The sequence below is a fragment of the Cherax quadricarinatus genome, chromosome 27, assembly GCF_038502225.1.
Source record: "Cherax quadricarinatus isolate ZL_2023a chromosome 27, ASM3850222v1, whole genome shotgun sequence".
Taxonomy (NCBI): domain Eukaryota; kingdom Metazoa; phylum Arthropoda; class Malacostraca; order Decapoda; family Parastacidae; genus Cherax; species Cherax quadricarinatus.
The window spans coordinates 35,347,150-35,366,073 of NC_091318.1; the positions used below are offsets into that span (position 1 = coordinate 35,347,150).

General features: G+C 41.9%; 1 protein-coding gene across 1 annotated transcript in view; it reads left to right on the forward strand.

Moving 5' to 3' along the window:
• Positions 1-18,924, forward strand: part of LOC128690996 (chondroitin sulfate proteoglycan 4) — a 380,847-nt gene that overhangs the window by 34,089 nt on the left and 327,834 nt on the right. Inside the window, exon 7 of the mRNA XM_070089260.1 lies at positions 14,754-14,917. Coding sequence (XP_069945361.1) covers positions 14,754-14,917 — 164 coding nt within the window. The remainder of the gene's footprint in view (positions 1-14,753; positions 14,918-18,924) is intronic.

Sequence of the window (18,924 nt, forward strand, 5' to 3'; positions counted from 1 at the left end):
AGGAATAAGAATGTAAAGTAGAAAAAAGTGTTACTGAATTACAACTACTATTACTACTTCTACAACTACTATTACTACTGTTACTATTGCTACTGCTACGTCGTACCCCCACGTACTCCATTACTAGATTAACAGTAGGTTTCTTGCAGGTAACATGAGAATACCTGTACAGCTTGATTACTGAGACTGGTCCACCAAGGTCTGACTTCCTTGCACTAGCGATGCTGACCACCTGATACTACTCTTTCCGCTGGTTCCAGTATAAGGGGCTCCCTTACACTAGAACCAGTCTGTATATTAGGTTAATGATTCCCCTGGTGGGTAGAAAAAAAGGTCATTCAGAAATGTACTCGGGCGGTGCGTATGCTTTATTCATGACCTTCCCCAAGGGCCAGATCAAATAGGCTGTTACTGCTGGCCGCACATAGTCCAATGTACGAACCACAGCCCGGCTGATCAGGCAGCGACTTTAAGTATCTGTCCAGCTCCCTCTTGAAGGCAGCCAGAGGCCTATTGGTAATTCCCCTTATGCATGGTGGGAGGCTGTTGAACAGTCTTGGGCCCCGGACGCTTATGGTGTTTTCTTTTAGTGTACCAAAGGCGCCCCTACTTTTCACTGGGGGCATTTTGCATCGCCTGCCCAGTCTTATACTTTCGTATGGAGTGATTTCTGTGTGCAGATTCGGGACCATTCCTTTTAGGATTTCCCAGGTGTAGATTATGATATATATCTCTCTCGCCTGCGTTCCAGATAGTACAAGTTAAGTGCTTCCAAGCGTTCCCAGTAGTTGAGGTGCTTGATAGAACTTACATGTGCAGTAAAGGCTCTCTGCACATTCTCTAGATCTTCAATTTCACCTACTTTGAATGGAGATGTTAATGTACAGAAATATTACACCTAGAGAGAACAAGTGATTTGAAAAGGATCATCATTGGCTTGGCATCTCTTGTTTTGAACGTTCTCATTATCCATCCTATAAGTTTCTTTGCACTTGTGATCGTGGCACTGTTGTGATCCTTGAAAGTGAGATCCTCATACAATGCCCCTCCCAGGTCCCTCACATTACTTTTTCGCTCTATTGTGTGATTTGAGTTTGTAGTATACTCAGTTCTAGTTATTATCTCCTCCAGTTTTCCATAACAGAGTAGCTGGAATTTGTCTTCATTGAACATCATATTGCCCATTGGAAAGTTTGGTTTATATCGTCTTGGAGGTTAACCGTGGCCTCAATAGATGACAGCCTCATGCAGATCCTAGTATCGACTGCAATGGATGACACGGTGCTGTGGATTACATCTCTGTCTATGTCTATTATGAGGATGAGAAACAGGATGGGGGCGAATACTGTGCCTTGTGGCAGCTTCCGATTTAACCATGTTGACCACTACTTCTTGTGTTCGTTTGGTTAGAAAGTTGAAGCTCCATCTCCCTACTTTTCCTGTTATTCCTTTAGCACGTATTTTCTGAGCTATTATGCCATGGTCGCACTTGTCAAAGCCTTTGCAAAGTCTGTATATTACATCTGCATTCTGTTTTTCTTCCAGTGCTTCCAAGACCATTTAATAGTGATCCAGTAGTTGCGCGAGGCAGGAGCGACCTGCTCTGAACCCATGTTGCCTTGGATTGTGCAAGTGGTTTGCAATCGTGCTTCTTAACACGAAAGTACTTCTTAGTACAAGCAAGTGATAAAGCCTTTTGTGTCGTATGCCACGAAACTGTAACAGTTTTGAAGGAGTACAATGTACGTCAGCACTTTAAAAACAAACATAAACCAAGTTATTCCCAGTTCACAGGAACACAGCGTTCGGAAAATACTGAATCAGTGCGACTCAGGTTGATTTCCCATCAAGGTTATGTTAATGAAAAAGAGAGCTGAGAATGAAGCTTTAATCAGTTTATGTGTTAGCTAAAAGTGTATAGGCATTCATCAATGGAGATCTGATCAGAGAGTGTTTGATGGAAGCAGTGGGAGAGTTATGCCCAGAAAATAGCAAATCTGCTCAAAATCCTCAATCTTGCGCCAGATACTGTTCCTCGTAGAATTGAGAATATGGGAAGCAATATATTTCATCAAACTGCGGACAAAGCTCGAAATTTTCAGATTCATCCTCTCACACTTGATGAATCGTATGATGTGACTCATCACAACTCCTGGTATTCATCCGTGGCGTCGACAATGAATTTAATGTCACACAAGAATTAGCATCAATGTATAGCATGCACAACACAGGAACCGGAAAAGACATCTTTAAAGAACTCCAAAAAAATTTATTACAATATAACCTGGAGTGGAATAAACTGCAATGTATAACAATTGATATAGGAAAGAACATGTCTGGGGTGAAGGAAGGTCTGATTGGCCAAATCACAAAAGTTTGTGAGGATGGTGGATTCTCAAAGCCCAGGTTTCTGCATTGTGTTATCCACCAGGAAGCATTGTGCGGAAAGTATGTGGATATGTCTGGCGTTCTGAAACCTGTTGTTTCAGTAGTGAATTTCTCATTCGATCTCATGGGCTTAATTATCTCCAGTTTCGTAATTTTCTGAAAGATTCTGATTCTGAGTTCGATGACTTGCCTTATTTACAGCAGTTCGTTGGCTTAGTCGTGGAAAGGTTCTATCACGGTTCTTTCAGCTCAGATTCGAAATTGATTCATTTCTCTCAGAAAAGAATTGACCTGAACCACTTTTATCAAACACTGTCTGGCTTTGGAAATTGGCTTTTTTTCTTTTTGCAGACGTGACAAACCGTAGGAATCAATTCAATCTGAATTTGCAAGGTGAAACAAATTTGATCTGTGATCTATTCCCGCATGTCAAGGTATTCAGGGCAAAACTGATGCTATTTGAAGGACAGGTGAAGGTTTCTAACTTGGTTCACTTCCCATGTTGTGAAAACTTCCATTAAAGTGAAGCAGAATTTCCTTCTTTATTTGCAACAGAAATCATTAATGAATTTGCAAAAATAATTTCAGAAACAATTTTCTGATTTTTATGTAAAAACAGATGAAATAAAGCTGTTTCAAAATCCTAGTCAGTTTCAAATGGAAATTACTGATCTCCAGTCAGACGACATAGTGACTAATTACATATCATTTCTCAGTGTAAGGAACCATTGTTTCCTCTTTCTTTTGGTTTTAATTATATCAAACTTATTAGAAAAAGGATCCAAATAAAACTGATTCATTTAAATTTTATTCATTCATTTACATTTATTTTAAAAACTGATTTCTTACTTAGGTCAACGAAACTCTGTAAAATATACAATGTAGACCCCGTAGTGACAAGTATGGCGACCACTGAGCTAGAAGTTATCTATAACTATAACTAACTGGTACGACACTGTTACCAGTAACTAGGTGGACGATACAACATTATTACCAGTAAGTAGCTATCTGGGTGAAGGAACACTGATACTATTAAGATAATACAACACTGTCTCCGGTATCCAGTTGGGTAACAAGCTTTACCAGACGTAGATTAAATCCAAGCCTCGATGTACCTCCATTACGCTCTACTTGGTACTATTACCTACAAGAAATATTTAATATGTTATTTATTAATTCCCAGAAATGAAAATATAAATCATTATGAAAAATTAGTGAAATGCAAGCTCGCCAAAATAGCCAGAATTGTTTCACTGACATCCTCTCAGATCCTGACACAACAGATCCAACACTGTCACTATATAGTTTCGAAATTCACAAGTTCATAAATAACACACTCGTGCAACATTTGTGTTATCTATATTCTGGGCACGTTTCGCCCGTAACGTTTCCAGAATAAAGATACCCAAGTGTTATACAAGTATCTAATTAATCAAAACGTTCACTACATCGGTTCTTGAATTACCCGGATGGGGAATCCGATACTAATAACAAAAATATATTTGTAAAAGCGTGAGAAGATATACGACAGGTAAACAAAAATACGAGTATTTTATTGAGGAAATGACAGAAAATGGTCCAGTCTCCTTGACGAGGTTGCTGTCTCGTTGACGAGGTCACTGCCTCGTTGACAAGGTCAATGTCTCGTTGAAGAGGCCACTGCCTCGTTGACGAGGCCACTGCCTCGTTGACGAGGCCACTGCCTCGTTGACGAGGTCACTGCCTCGTTGACGAGGTCACTGTCTCGTTGACGAGGCCACTGCCTCGTTGACGAGGCCACTGCCTCGTTGACGAGGTCACTGCCTCGTTGACAAGGTCACTGTCTCGTTGACAAGGTCACTGTCTCGTTGATGAGGTCACTGTCTCGTTGACGAGGTCACTGCCTCGTTGACGAGGTCACTACCTCGTTGACGAGGTCACTACCTCTAGGAAAGGTTAGTTACGCTGAAAGCAGTCGTTAAGTTGGTAATGGTATTATTAGCAGTGTTGTGTTCACACTGTTGACAATAGTGTCAGCAGTGTCAGGTACACGCTGTTGACAGTATAGTGTCAGCAGTGTCAGGTAATCACTGTTTTTAGGGAATTTTCTGCAGAACACAAGCACAATCTATGCGGCTATACTGGAAACAAGGTTACCTAGCATTCTCGCTGTCTCAGCCTATCAGCAGCTGCAGCCGGTAGACTCCTTTGTCATGAAACAGCTGTTCTGCATCCCTGCAGCTGTAAAATGATAAATAAATGATGTATAATTGCCCCATCGGAGCGTATGGAGCGTATGGCGTAACTGAACGATGCCTTATTTACTTAAGGTTTTGGGCTCAATGGCCCACAGATGACAGGGTGTTAGGTAAACTGATTAGAATAAGTTTTAGTTATAAACTGCGAGGGGCTTGGACTTCCAGCAGGCATGCGTGAGCGTGTTTGATAGGAGTGAATGGAGACAAATGGTTTTTAATACTTGACGTGCTGTTGGAGTGTGAGCAAAGTAACATTTATGAAGGGGTTCAGGGAAACCGGCAGGCCGGACTTGAGTCCTGGAGATGGGAAGTACAGTGCCTGCACTCTGAAGGAGGGGTGTTAATGTTGCAGTTTAAAAACTCTAGTGTAAAGCACCCTTCTGGCAAGACAGTGATGGAGTGAATGATGGTGAAAGTTTTTCTTTTTCGCGCCACCCTGCCTTGGTGGGAATCGGCCAGTGTGATAATAAAATAAAATAAATAAAATATAAACTGCGCAGCTAAACAAACCAAATAACATGCCTAATCAGACTTACCTACGTTTATGTGTCGGACCTTCAAGTGTCACCCCGAAATCAGTTGTCTTGACTGAATAGTCTCTGTCTTACAGTACACTGTTTGTCTCTGACGAATGTTCACAACATCGTACACTGCACTGTTCTCCAATCTTTGTCTATTCACAGTAATGTCACTATAGGAGGCTAAGCACACTTCCTTGTAATTGTTCTACCGCGAATGTTGAGATTGTCATTGAGTTACAGCAATGCAGGATTGTCTTTGTCCATTCTTATGGAGTGAGCCACGAGTTGCTTGCTGCACCAGTACATAAAGCAATCCGCCCTGTGGGACGACCTCTCCTCCTTGCTTCGCCCGAGCATGCCCTCCACAAAGGATATACTGACTCAAGCATTATTTCTCTTCCTTGCTAAACATCAACAGGAAGCAAAACAAGATGCTTGTTTTGAAGCAAAACAAGATGCTTGTTTTCTTGTTGTCTGTGCATAGGCGAAAGTATATAATAGCAGTAACCTGTAAGTGAATGGGTGCAGGGTTTTCCTTAATTTTCCTTTTACTATAAGAGATTAATTTTCCTTCATTAACCCACACTGGTCGCAACAATGATCTGCAAGGAAGTGGCATGACTTCTGACGCACGCTGGTCATCTGCTTCCTGTTAAATTGTTGCTCGGAAGCGAGAGGCTATCAGCCCCTCTACAGGGCTGAGTCCCTCAGGGGGTTGAAAGGGGCTGATACCCCACGTTTCTGAAGAAAATTTCTCCATACTGTTGACAATATAGTGTCAGCAGTGTCAGGAACACACTGTTGACAATATAGTGTCAGCAGTGTCAGGTACACATTGTTGACAATATAGTGTAATCAGTGTCAGGTACACATTGTTGACAATATAGTGTCATCAGTGTCAGGTACACATTGTTAACAATATAGTGTCAGCAGTGTCAGGTACACATTGTTGACAATATAGTGTCATCAGTGTCAGGTACACATTGTTGACAATATAGTGTCAGCAGTGGTGTCAGGTACACACTGTTGACAATATAGTGTCAGCAGTGTCAGGTACACACTGTTGACAATATAGTGTCAGCAGTGTCAGGTACACACTGTTGACAATATAGTGTCAGCAGTATCAGGTACACATTGTTGACAATATAGTGTCAGCAGTGTCAGGTACACACTGTTGACAATATAGTGTCAGCAGTATCAGGTACACATTGTTGACAATATAGTGTCAGCAGTGTCAGGTACACATTGTTGACAATATAGTGTCATCAGTGTCAGGTACACACTGTTGACAATATAGTGTCATCAGTGTCAGGTACTCACTGTTGACAATATAGTGTCATCAGTGTCAGGTACACACTGTTGACAATATAGTGTCATCAGTGTCAGGTACACACTGTTGACAATATAGTGTCATCAGTGTCAGGTACACACTGTTGACAATATAGTGTCAGCAGTGTCAGGTACTCACTGTTGACAATATAGTGTCAGCAGTGTCAGGTACACACTGTTGACAATATAGTGTCATCAGTGTCAGGTACACACTGTTGACAATATAGTGTCATCAGTGTCAGGTACACACTGTTGACAATATAGTGTCATCAGTGTCAGGTACACACTGTTGACAATATAGTGTCAGCAGTGTCAGGTACTCACTGTTGACAATATAGTGTCATCAGTGTCAGGTACTCACTGTTGACAATATAGTGTCAGCAGTGTCAGGTACACACTGTTGACAATATAGTGTCAGCAGTGTCAGGTACTCACTGTTGACAATATAGTGTCATCAGTGTCAGGTACACACTGTTGACAATATAGTGTCATCAGTGTCAGGTACACACTGTTGACAATATAGTGTCAGCAGTGTCAGGTACACACTGTTGACAATATAGTGTCAGCAGTATCAGGTACACATAGTTGACAATATAGTGTCAGCAGTGTCAGGTACACTGATTCAGAATATACTAATCATAATTATAACCACTTAGTGGGTTACGATCACTGCTACCAAACATTTAGCGTTATATAAATGTTGTTAATATTTAGTAACATATTGAATTAGTAACATAGATCTAATTTAAAAGAAAAAATGCAATAAACTGCCTTCAGATACACATGTTGCAAAGGTGAAAGTCGTTTTGCTCAGACTTGAAAAAAATCGTTCAAAAACTTTTGAATTTCTTCTCGCTGCGTATAAAATGACCTGCGTCGTGGGAATGAATGTTACCATTTCTGTTTACCGCTCTCAGCTCACTGTCTATTTCCGGGACCGCCAGAATTTAACAGATTCATAAGTTTAAGAAATGAAGAGCGGGAGATAGTGGACGCACCGTCGTCCTGGGGTGAATAATAAGTGCGATGAAAATACCTGTCAACGTCTACCATTCGCTGACATATTATGGCTCGGGAGTCTGCACTTACTGACAGTATACTTACTGACAGTATACTGACTGACAGTATACTTACTGACAGTATACTGACTGACAGTATACTGACTGACAGTATACTTACTGACAGTATACTGACTGACAGTATACTGACTGACAGTATACTGACTGACAGTATACTTAGTGTATAAATCTTCACTTACTGGAAGCAGTGGGAAAGTTGCTGATGAGAGAATATATTTGAAACATCTTGGTGAATTACGGTCGCTGCGCGAACCGAGAAAGGAATCCCTGAATTGCATAACCCCAGTCCCCTCCACGTCAATGTATGCGAAAGGAACAGTGCAAAGTGCAGCATGAGTTTCTAATGCTGGTAAATATTAGCAAGAAAGACTTGAAACAAATAAGAAGAGGGTATTCAGAAGATGTGACATACCTGGAGTCTTCCTAGAAGGATGTTAGCTAAGACACATATGCAACAGTTAGGTATCTTTATTCTGAAACGTTTCGCCTACACAGTAGGCTTCTTCAGTCGAGTACAGAAAAATTGGTAGAAGCAGAAGAGCTGTAAAAACGATGTAATCAGTCCATCACCATTGAAAACGTAGTTTTGAGGTGGTCAGTCCCTCAGCCTGGAGAACAGTATTTGTTCCATAGTTTGAAACAATGTAAAATAGAAGTAATTGAAGAAGCCTACTGTGTAGGCGATACGTTTCGAAATAAAGATAGCTAACTGTTGCATATGTGTCTTAGCTAACATCCTGTCGGTATTACACCATATTAATCTTCCTGGAAGGTGTTCCGGGGGTCAACGACCCCGCCACCCGATCCATGATCAGACCCAAACTAACTCAAACACATTCTTCTCGCTCTATTTAGGGATCATTTTATATACAGTGTCCCTTTTGATTTCTTCACTTTTCCCGTAACTAACGAGCTGAAATATCATGTTATTCTTCAGTGCCCATTGGAAGAATCTTTATATATCTCCATAATCCATAAGAATGGCGCATAAAGAAAAGCTAGATGTTGTACCGGCCTTACAAGGACTCACGGTGGTGTGGACGCCTCTAATTTCATTCTACTCCCTGTTTGGTGTTCTAGCCCAACGAGCAGTATATTATATTATTGTACCCACGAACGAATGGTATTGATCAGTAACAACACTGCGACTAGCCAAGGAGTTGAACCCATTCTGCTTTGGCCCTTGGACTGAAGGGTCATGAGTTTTCGCTCACCATGAGGCGGGCCAAAGCAGCATGGGTTCTACTCCTTGGCTAGTCACAGTGTTGTTATTGATCCATATCACTCGTTCGTGGGTACAATAATATATATATATATATATATATATATATATATATATATATATATATATATATATATATATATATATATATATATATATATATATATATATATATATATATATATATAGAATAGCATCACTAGTGATGGCTAAGATGCCAAACATCATAAATTAGCCACTGTGAGTTACATTTCTTACACTTATTGCTCCTTGGACGCCCTTACTGGAAGTGAATAATTTTGCTAATATTAGTATTTTTAACACAAAAGTTGTCTGCTAATATAGCACTGAGAAGGAACAGATAGTGCTCGTTTCCTCTCCAACATAGCGCCTTACATCATACGTTACCAGCATTACCGATCCGGTCCAGTACCACTGGCTGAAGTGCCAGCCAAACACTAGCGAAAACTGCGATGGTAACAGCGTTGACTAAGTGGAAAGGGAGCAAACTCTTGATTGAGCGATTGTGGTGCCACCACAGTATCATATTCACCCTCCCTGGCATGTCACTACTCACCCACCACGCTAACCCGCCAACTACTCACCCACCACGCTAACCCACCAACTACTCACCCACCACACTAACCCACCAACTACTCGCCCACCACTCATATCACCACCCTGAAACACTCCATTAACCCCTACAGAAACTAACCAAAATCAGCGTTGGAGAGGGCAAACGGAATATCTTCGATATTTATCGTGACAGGCATGCAGAACTAATATTTAATTAAAGTGTTATGGTGTATCTGGGAGAGATAGAAGGAATGCCATGTAAGTTACTCCATCATTCTATCTTCTATCACAGAGACACTGGCTAGCATCCCTATTGCAAACAATAAGTTATTCATGTCTTGGTTAACTGACCTTGCAAAAATTTGCAACAAGACCAGGAATCGTTTGGCACAGCACACCAGACCGAGACAGATGCAAGAAATGTCACTAGAGTAATTATATTAACAATGTTTACATCCTGGTTCCCAGGATATGGCTGTAATGAGTTACTTAACAGCACAAGTGATGTAGTAAAAGTCTTGGTGGTAAAAACTGAAAACATAAATTTATTTATTGCACTTGATTATAAAGCACCAGATGCAACTTCCCAGCAACTTGAAGTCAAATTTTGAGAATAGTCTTGGCTGGATTATCTCTTAGTCTCGGCCTCAAACATCGCGTTGCTTGTTAACTTCAGCTCAAGATATCTAAAACGGAAGAGAGAGTTGCAAATATTGTAATACCAGAGAGAATTAAAGGACCCAGCTTAGATGAACAGTCTCACACAAATGATCTATTAATTCTCTGTCTGTTATAGATTCACCTTTAACCCGTGAATAGTAGAACCGACAAGACTAGAAAATACGCTTTCTTCATATTCACGAACTGTGAATTCAGACCACAGCCTAGTCGAAGTTCAGACCTTCATGCAGATGGGGTCTGAGTGTCATGTGGGTTCGATTCTCAGTAGTAGTACCAGTTCCTAGTAACCAGTTACCAGTAACCAGTGTACCAGTAGATGACTCACTACCAACCGTCTGTGTGAATCACTGTTATTCACATTGCTGCTGACCATAGCATGTTTTCAAAGACCGCTCACCCGTAGGCACTGGTGAGTCAGTCTAAGATAGGGAGCAGAGAGAGGCAGGCGAGCTCTCAGTAGTAGTACCAGTTCCTAGTAACCAGTTACCAGTAGATGACTCACTACCAACCGTCTGTGTGAATCACTGACTGTTATTCATGTTGCTGCTGACCATAGCATATTTTTGAATGCCTTACCTGCTAGGCACTGGTGAGTCAGTCTGAGATAGGAAGCAGAGAGAGGCAGGTCGGCTGTTGGCGCTTCCCATACTTTCCGTTATATATTATATGTACTACCAGCCTACGTGAGTATTTTTACCCCATCCACGTTATCAAACCCACATCACATGAGCAGCAAAACAAATAGCCATGAGGGTGTTATTGACTGGGCTCAAATAAATCATGAAACATACTGGTAAGATATGTTAAATAAAACGGATCAGAACTAATGCATAGAGAGGATCATTTCCATCATATTAGTAGTATGTCGTAAAGGCACAAACCACTAAGGAAAAGAAAAGAAGATGTAATCTAGAAACAGAGAGATGATCTCTATACAGGCAAAGACGAAGAATCACAAAATTTCTCAGAATTAAGCAGAGTACAGGAAAGGCAGAGGAGCTTAAAGCAAGCCCCCCCCAAAAAAAAAATGAAAGGGATCCAATATGCAAACACAGCATTCAGTTTTGGGCTCCTACTCAAAGAATATGAAACCTACAGAAATGTAAACTGCGGCTGTAACACTATACACCTGGCTATATAACTGCAGGATGTAACACTGTACACCTGGCTATATAACTGCAGGATGTAACACTGTAAACCTGGCTGGGTAACACTGCAGGATGTAACACTGTACACCTGGCTATATAACTGCAGGATGTAACACTATACACCTGGCTATATAACTGCAGGATGTAACACTGTACACCTGGCTATATAACTGCAGGATGTAACACTGTAAACCTGGCTGGGTAACACTGCAGGATGTAACACTATACACATGGCTGGGTAACACTGCAGGATGTAACACTATACACCTGGCTGGGTAACACTGCAGGATGTAACACTATACACCTGGCTAGGTAACACTGCAGGATGTAACACTATACATCTGATTATATATAATAACATGCTAAAAGGATGGATGTATAAAAGGGGGAAAGTAGAGAAGGATGAAAGTAGAGAAGGATGGGACTAGAGAAGAATTGGACTAGAGAAGGATGGGACTAGAGAAGAATTGGACTAGAGAAGGATGGGACTAGAGAAGGATGGGACTGGATAAGGGTGTGACTAGAAAAGGATGGGACTAGAGAAGGATGGGACTAGAGAAGAATTGGACTAGAGAAGGATGGGACTGGATAAGGATGGGACTAGAAAAGGATGGGACTAGAGAAGGATGGGACTAGAGAAGAATTGGACTAGAGAAGGATGGGACTGGATAAGGATGGGACTAGAAAAGGATGGGACTAGAGAAAGATGGGACTAGAGAAGGATGGGACTAGAGAAGGATGGGACTGGATAAGGATGGGACTAAAGAAGGATGGGACTAGAGAAGGATAGGACATGGTGACATGGTGGCAGCGGTGGGATTTGAAATGTAATTAATAATCGGGGAATATGGGAGTAAGGGGTTATGTAGGCAGGGGATAGGCAGGCGAGGTGGTAGGAGAGATGATTAGCGGAGGTAGGTAATGTGAGGCCACTGTTGACTACATCTTCACCTCTCATTACTCTACCCACCACACTACTCACCACACTACTCACCACACTACTCACCCTCTCACTACTTGAAATAAAATAATGAATAAAAGAGCAAATAACGGGGACAGTGAATGTTACTATTCTACTCAAACACAGTTTATAATTAAGTCTTTGTACAATAATATATTTGGGAACAGGAGAACATTATTGTGTTTAGATAAATGGGGCGGTACACATAAGCAGTGAGACAGGGAATACAATCAACTTGACCAAAATGAATATAACTTACAATATAGTTCAGAGGACAGTTCACCACAGGAACTAACCCACAGGTCCCAAGACATATACAGCACAAGTACTGCTCCAAGCCAGTACTCTGCCCAATGTCTCCAACAGAGAGCTCTGTCAGATCAGAGCTCTGCCCCACGCCACAGCTCTGCTTGACTCTCCCTGCTGAGAGCTCTGCACACAGCAGCAGCTCCGCTCGAAGTCCCCCAATCATGCTCTTCCTTGGGCTTATATGGTGGTCCAAGCACCCTCCACAATGAGGTGTGCACCACGTGTACGACCTGACGCCGAGATCTGACGCCAGTGACGAACAAAGGAGCTGAGACTTAAGCCGAAAAGGCGTGGCTGCTTAGCCACTTGCCAAGGCAAGGTGGCCATATAATTAGATCTCCGTTGAGACCTCACAAGCCCAGCTGAACTACATCACAATGGAAGGATGGGACTAGGGAAGGATGGAAGTAGAGAAGGATGGAAGTAGAGAAGGATGAAAGTAGGGAAGGATGGGACTAGAGAAGGATGAAGGAAGAGAAGGATGGAACTAGAGAAGGATGGGACTAGAGAAGGATGGGACTAGAGAAGGATGGGACTAGAGAAGAATGGGAGTAGAGAAGGATGGGAGTAGAGAAATATGGGAGTAGAGAAGGATGGGACTAGAGAAGGATGGGACTAGAGAAGGATGGGACTAGAGAATGATGGGACTAGAGAAGGATGGGACTAGAGAAGGATGGGACTAGAGAGGGATGGGACTAGAGAAGGGTGGGGCTAGAGAAGAATGGGACTAGAGAAGAATGCTACAAGAGAAGGAATTAAGAGTCAACAACCGGATCTCAGACGGCGTTGCCAGCTTACATATCATTTTTTTCAGTTTAAAGTTTTATTTCCCCTATTGTGTTTTTCTAAACATCTGATTATCCGACACAATCATATCTAGATTTTTTAAATTTACGTGATACTCTCACTCTATGAGAGGACCTGTCTATGTTTTGTGTACTGTTCTTGTTGTGAGTTCAGTTTAACCTGATTCAGACTGAATCGGGTTAAAATGAACTCACAACAAGAATAATTATTTGATTAATTCGCGACAAACTGTTACTGAAAATAATAACAAAAATGACCGTTCTTTTTATAGTATTTTACTTATTATATATTTCTACATATCAATTACAGGAAGTTTGAAATTCATTATTATGTCTAGGACATTTACGACCCAAATATATTTTGATTCTCTGTTCAAAGATATTTAAATTGGTTATAAATAAGACTTAACGGTGTCGTATAAAGAACGATAATGGACCAAAAGAGTGTCTGACTGTATGTTAACGGGCAAATTTCAGTCATTTCTTTTAATTAGTCAAAATTATAGTGAGTTATATGGACTTGAAATACTACCAAAAATCTGCTTTCTGGAATATTACTGAAAATACTTTAACATATGTATTTTCCAAAGCAATTATAAACTACGTCATTTTAAAGAAATTTTAATAAGTGATAAATTTTTGTAGGCTCAACCATTAATTAATTATAGCCCCAAAACTGATATACTCAAGATCTGCCGACAAGGTATTGTTTATAAAGGTTGCCTCGCAACATGCGTCTAGAGGGATTCTGAAGTCTCCATAATATGACTACATACAACTGAAGGATCGATCTTACTAAAAATCTCTGTGACATCCAGTCCTTATTTTGGTATTAAAATCTCAAAAATTGAGGTCTGGTCCAAGTACTGCACCGCTTGAATATATCCTCATGTTCCTTCCCGACATTTGGTGAGGGAACGTCACCAGGTTTCACCAGGTTTTGCCTTGTGTCACACTTAATGTTCTATCCTCTATCACCAGGTACTCAAAAGTATCACCAATTTCTGCAATCCGGAGGCGAATTTCGCTACATTGTCAAGGCTGCAAGTTCTGTACTGTACGGTATTTCTTGTTTTTCGTACATGAAAGTGCCGTACCGTACCATAAGGAAAATACTGTACGGTACTTTAAATATTGTACCGTACTGAATTCCGTACTGTACGTTGCCGGTCTGTCAGCCTTGAACTGGTGTCCAGACAAGACTACCGGGGATCAGAACCTCTAGCATGGTCCAGTTTGCATTTTGGGAAGAAGACGCTAAAATTTTTCCTAAATAAATTAACACGAACCCATATTGTGCCTGAATATTAGGACCATAAAATTACCAAAAAAAAGGCACTAGGAAAGCCAGGTGACTAGCCAGGCTTTGATACATTAGACATAAAGACAACGAAAAATTGGCATGTCTCCTTTCATGATTTATTGTTAACACTTTTATCCCTTCTGCGATACTCTCAGCTCACTGTTTGCTAACACCGTTCTTTGGTTCTCTGCAGCCTCCTTCTTCGGCGCCTCCTACGTGTCGCTGCCCCTGCAGGAAGCTCGCAGCGCCACGGAGATCTCACTGCGCCTTAAAACGCATCGTGCAGACGCGCTCCTACTGTTGGCTGCTGGCAACACTGACTACTGCCTGGTTGTACTGGAGGCAGGAGCGCTCAGGGTGAGTACCTAGTGTACCATGATAGAGAGAGAGAGACGGACCTAGGAAAGAGCTCTTAGAGAGCTGAGAGAGAGAGAGAGAGAGAGAGAGAGAGAGAAGGGATGCCACATAAATTAGAAATGAAATATTAAGGGGTAGAAATTAGAAATTACACTGAAAAATATGTTTAATTAAAATACCCAATGACAGAGATGCTCTGTTCTCTCTTATATATGACTACCTCAACATGTTCTCTTATATGTGACTACCTCAACATGTTCTCTTATATGTGACTACCTCAACATGTTCTCTTATATGTGACTACCTCAACATGTTCTCTTATATGTGACTACCTCAACATGTTCTCTTATATGTGACTACCTCAACATGTTCTCTTATATGTGACTACCTCAACATGTTCTCTTATATGTGACTACCTCAACATGTTCTCTTATATATGACTACCTCAACATGTAAGTTTCAGTAACTACAGTGTAGCCGTCGTATATTATAAATACATCAAATACATAACTGTGAAATTTTTGCTCATAGCGTCGAATTACAACTTCAATCTGTCTGAAGGAAAAGAAAATATCGACCCTATAATTCTCTGCCAAGTCAAAGGAAGTTAGGTTAAAGCTCATTGATGTGAAGTTACTTCAAGTCATGACAATGATAATCTTGTACCAGATTAGCAAACCTCAGAAGGCTTTTTCATGTAACGAAATTATCTGACCTCCTATGTCTTCCTTTACAGTGGATCTTTTGATGAACACACACAAACATACACACACACACACACTGTTGTACAGCCACATCAGGAGGAAAACAACAGTCAAGGAACAGGTAATCAGGCTGAGGAAGGAAGGAGGTTAGATCACTAGAAATGACCGTGAAGTATGTGAGGAGCTCAACATGAGTTTCAAAGAAGTGTTCCCTGAGGAGACAGAACGGACTCCAGAAATAAGATTGTATGTATTGTGTTAAGTGCTGGACACAATACATACAACCGAGGAAAAAGTGAAGAGGCTGCTAAGCAAGCTAGATACCTCAGAGGTGATGGGGCCGGGTAACATCTCTCCATAGATCCTGAGAGAGGGAGCAGAGGTGATGTGTATACCACTAACGAAAATCTTCAACACATCTTTGGAAACAGGTATGGAAGAGAGCAAATGTAGTCCCAATTTTTTAAAAAGGAGACAGACATGAAGCATTAAACTACAGACCAGTGTCACTGACATGTATAGTATACAAAGTCATAGAGAAGATTATCAGAAGTGTGATGGGACACCTAGAAACGAATGAGCTTATCAACCACAACCAGCACGGCTTCAGAGACAGGAAATCCTGTGTAACAAACCTACTGGATTTCTATGACAGGGTGACAGCAGTAAGACAGGTGAGAGAGGGGTGGGTGGATTGCATTTTCTTGGACTGTAAGAAGGTGTTTGACAGTTCCACACAAGAGAGTAGTGCAAAAGCTAGAGAACCAGGCAGGGATAATAGGGAAGGCACTGCAATGGATGAGGGAATACTTGTCAGGAACATTATAGCAAGTCATGGTACATGACGAGATGTCAGAGCGGATACCTGTTATGAGCAGGCTTCCATAGGTGTCAGTCCTAGGACCGATGCTGTTTCTGATATATGTAAATGACATGATGGAAGGAATAGACTCAGAAGTATCCCTGTCTGCAGATGATGTGAAGTTGATGAGAAGAATTCAGTTGGACGAGGACTAGGAAGAACTACAAAGGGATCTGGACAGGCTGCAGGCAGGATCCAGGAATTGGCTCCTAGAGTTCAACCCCACCAATTGCAAAGTCATGAAGATTGGGAAGGGCAAAGAAGACCTCAGATGGAGTACAGTCTAAGGGGCCAGAGAATACAAACCTCACTCAAGGAAAAGGATCTTGGGGTGAGCATAACACTGGCCACATCTCCTGAAGCGCACATCAACCAAATATCTTCTGCAGCATACGGGTGCCTAGCAAACCTAAGAATAGCATTTCGACATCTCAATAAGGAATCGTTCAGGACCCAGTACACGGTGTATGTTAGGCCTATATTGGAGTATGCAGCACCATTTTGAAACCCACACCTAGCCAAGAACGTAAGGAAATTTGAGAAAGTGCGAAGGTTTGCAACAAGACTGGTCCTGGAGCTAAGGGGAATGTCCTACGAGAAAAGGTTAAGGAAATTGACCTGATGACACTGGAGGACAGGGGAGATAAGGGGGATATGATAAGGACACATAAAATACAGAAGAATTGACAATGTGGATAGAGACAGGATGTTTCAGAGATGGGGCACAGCAACAAGGGGTCATAGTTGGAAGTTGAAGACTCAGATGAATCACAGGGATGTTAGGAAGTGATGTAGTGGAGGCAGAATCCCTTCATAGCTTTAAAAAGAAGTATGATAAGGCTCACAGAGCAGGAAGAGTGACCTAAGTGAGGCTAGTAAAGGGGAGGGGCCAGCAACTGTGACTCGACCCATGCAACCACAACTAGGTGATTACAACTATGTGAGCAAACACACACAAGAGAAGGAGCAGAGATGCTGTGCGTGCCACTAACCACAATCTTCAACACATCCCTTGAAACTGGGCAACTACCTGAGAAATGGAAGACAGCAAATGTAGTCCCCATATTTAAGAAAGGAAACAGAAATGAGGCACTAAACTACAGACCTGTGTCTCTGACATGTATTGTGTGCAAAGTCATGGAGAAGATTATCAGGAGGAGAGTGGTGGAACACCTGGAACGGAACAAGATTATAAATGAAAACCAGCATGGGTTCATGGAAGGCAAATCCTGTGTCACAAACCTCATGGAGTTTTATGACAAGGTAACAGAAGTAAGACACGAGAGAGAGGGGTGGGTTGATTGTGTTTTCCTAGACTGCAGGAAGGCCTTTGACACAGTTCCCCACAAGAGATTAGTGCAGAAGCTGGAGGATCAAGCGCATATATTAGGGAGGGCACTGCAATAGATCAGGGAATACCTAACAGGGAAGCAGCAACGAGTCATTGCACGTGAAGAGGTATCACAGTGGGCGCCTGTGACGAGCGGGGTCCCACAGGGGTCAGTTCGAGGACCAGTGCTATTTTTGATATATGCGAATGACATGATGGAAGGAATAGACTCTGAAGTGTCCCTATTCGCAGATGATGTGAAATTGATGAGAAGAATTAAATCGGATGAGGATGAGGCAGGACTGCAAAGAGACATGGACAGGCTGGACATGTGGTCCAGAAACTGGCTTCTCGAATTCAATCCTGCCAAATGCAAAGTCATGAAGATTGGGGAGGGGCAAAGAAGACCGCAGGCAGAGTATAGGCTAAGTGGATAAAGACTACAGACCTCACTCAGGGAGAAAAACCTTGGGGTGACCATAACACCGAGCACGTCACCGGAGGCACACATCAACCAAGTAACTGCTGAAGCTTATGGGCGCCTGGAAACCTGAGAATAGCGTTCCGATACCTTAATAAGGAATCGTTAAAGACACTGTACACTGTGTATGTTAGACCCATACTGGAGTATGCAGCACCAGTCTGGAACCCATACCTGGTCAAGCACGTCAAGAAGTTAGAGAAAGTACAAAGGTTTGCAACAAGGATAGTCCCAGAGCTCAGGGGAATGTTGTATGAGGAAAGGTTGAGGGAAATCGGACTGACAACACTGGAGGACAGAAGGGTCAGGGGAGACATGATAACGACATACAAGATACTGCAGGGAATAGACAAGGTGGACAGAGATAGGATGTTCCAGAGTGGGGACACAGAAACAAGGGGTCACAACTGGAAGCTGAAGACTCAGACGAGTCACAGGGACGTTAGGAAGTATTTCTTCAGTCATAGAGTCGTCAGGAAGTGAAATAGCCTAGCAAGTGATGTAGTGGAGGCAGGAATCATACATAGTTTTAAGAAGAGGTATGACAAAGCTCAGGAAGCAGAGAGAGAGAGGACCTAGTAGCGATCAGTGAAGAGGCAGGGCCAGGAGCTGAGTCTCGACCCCTGCAAC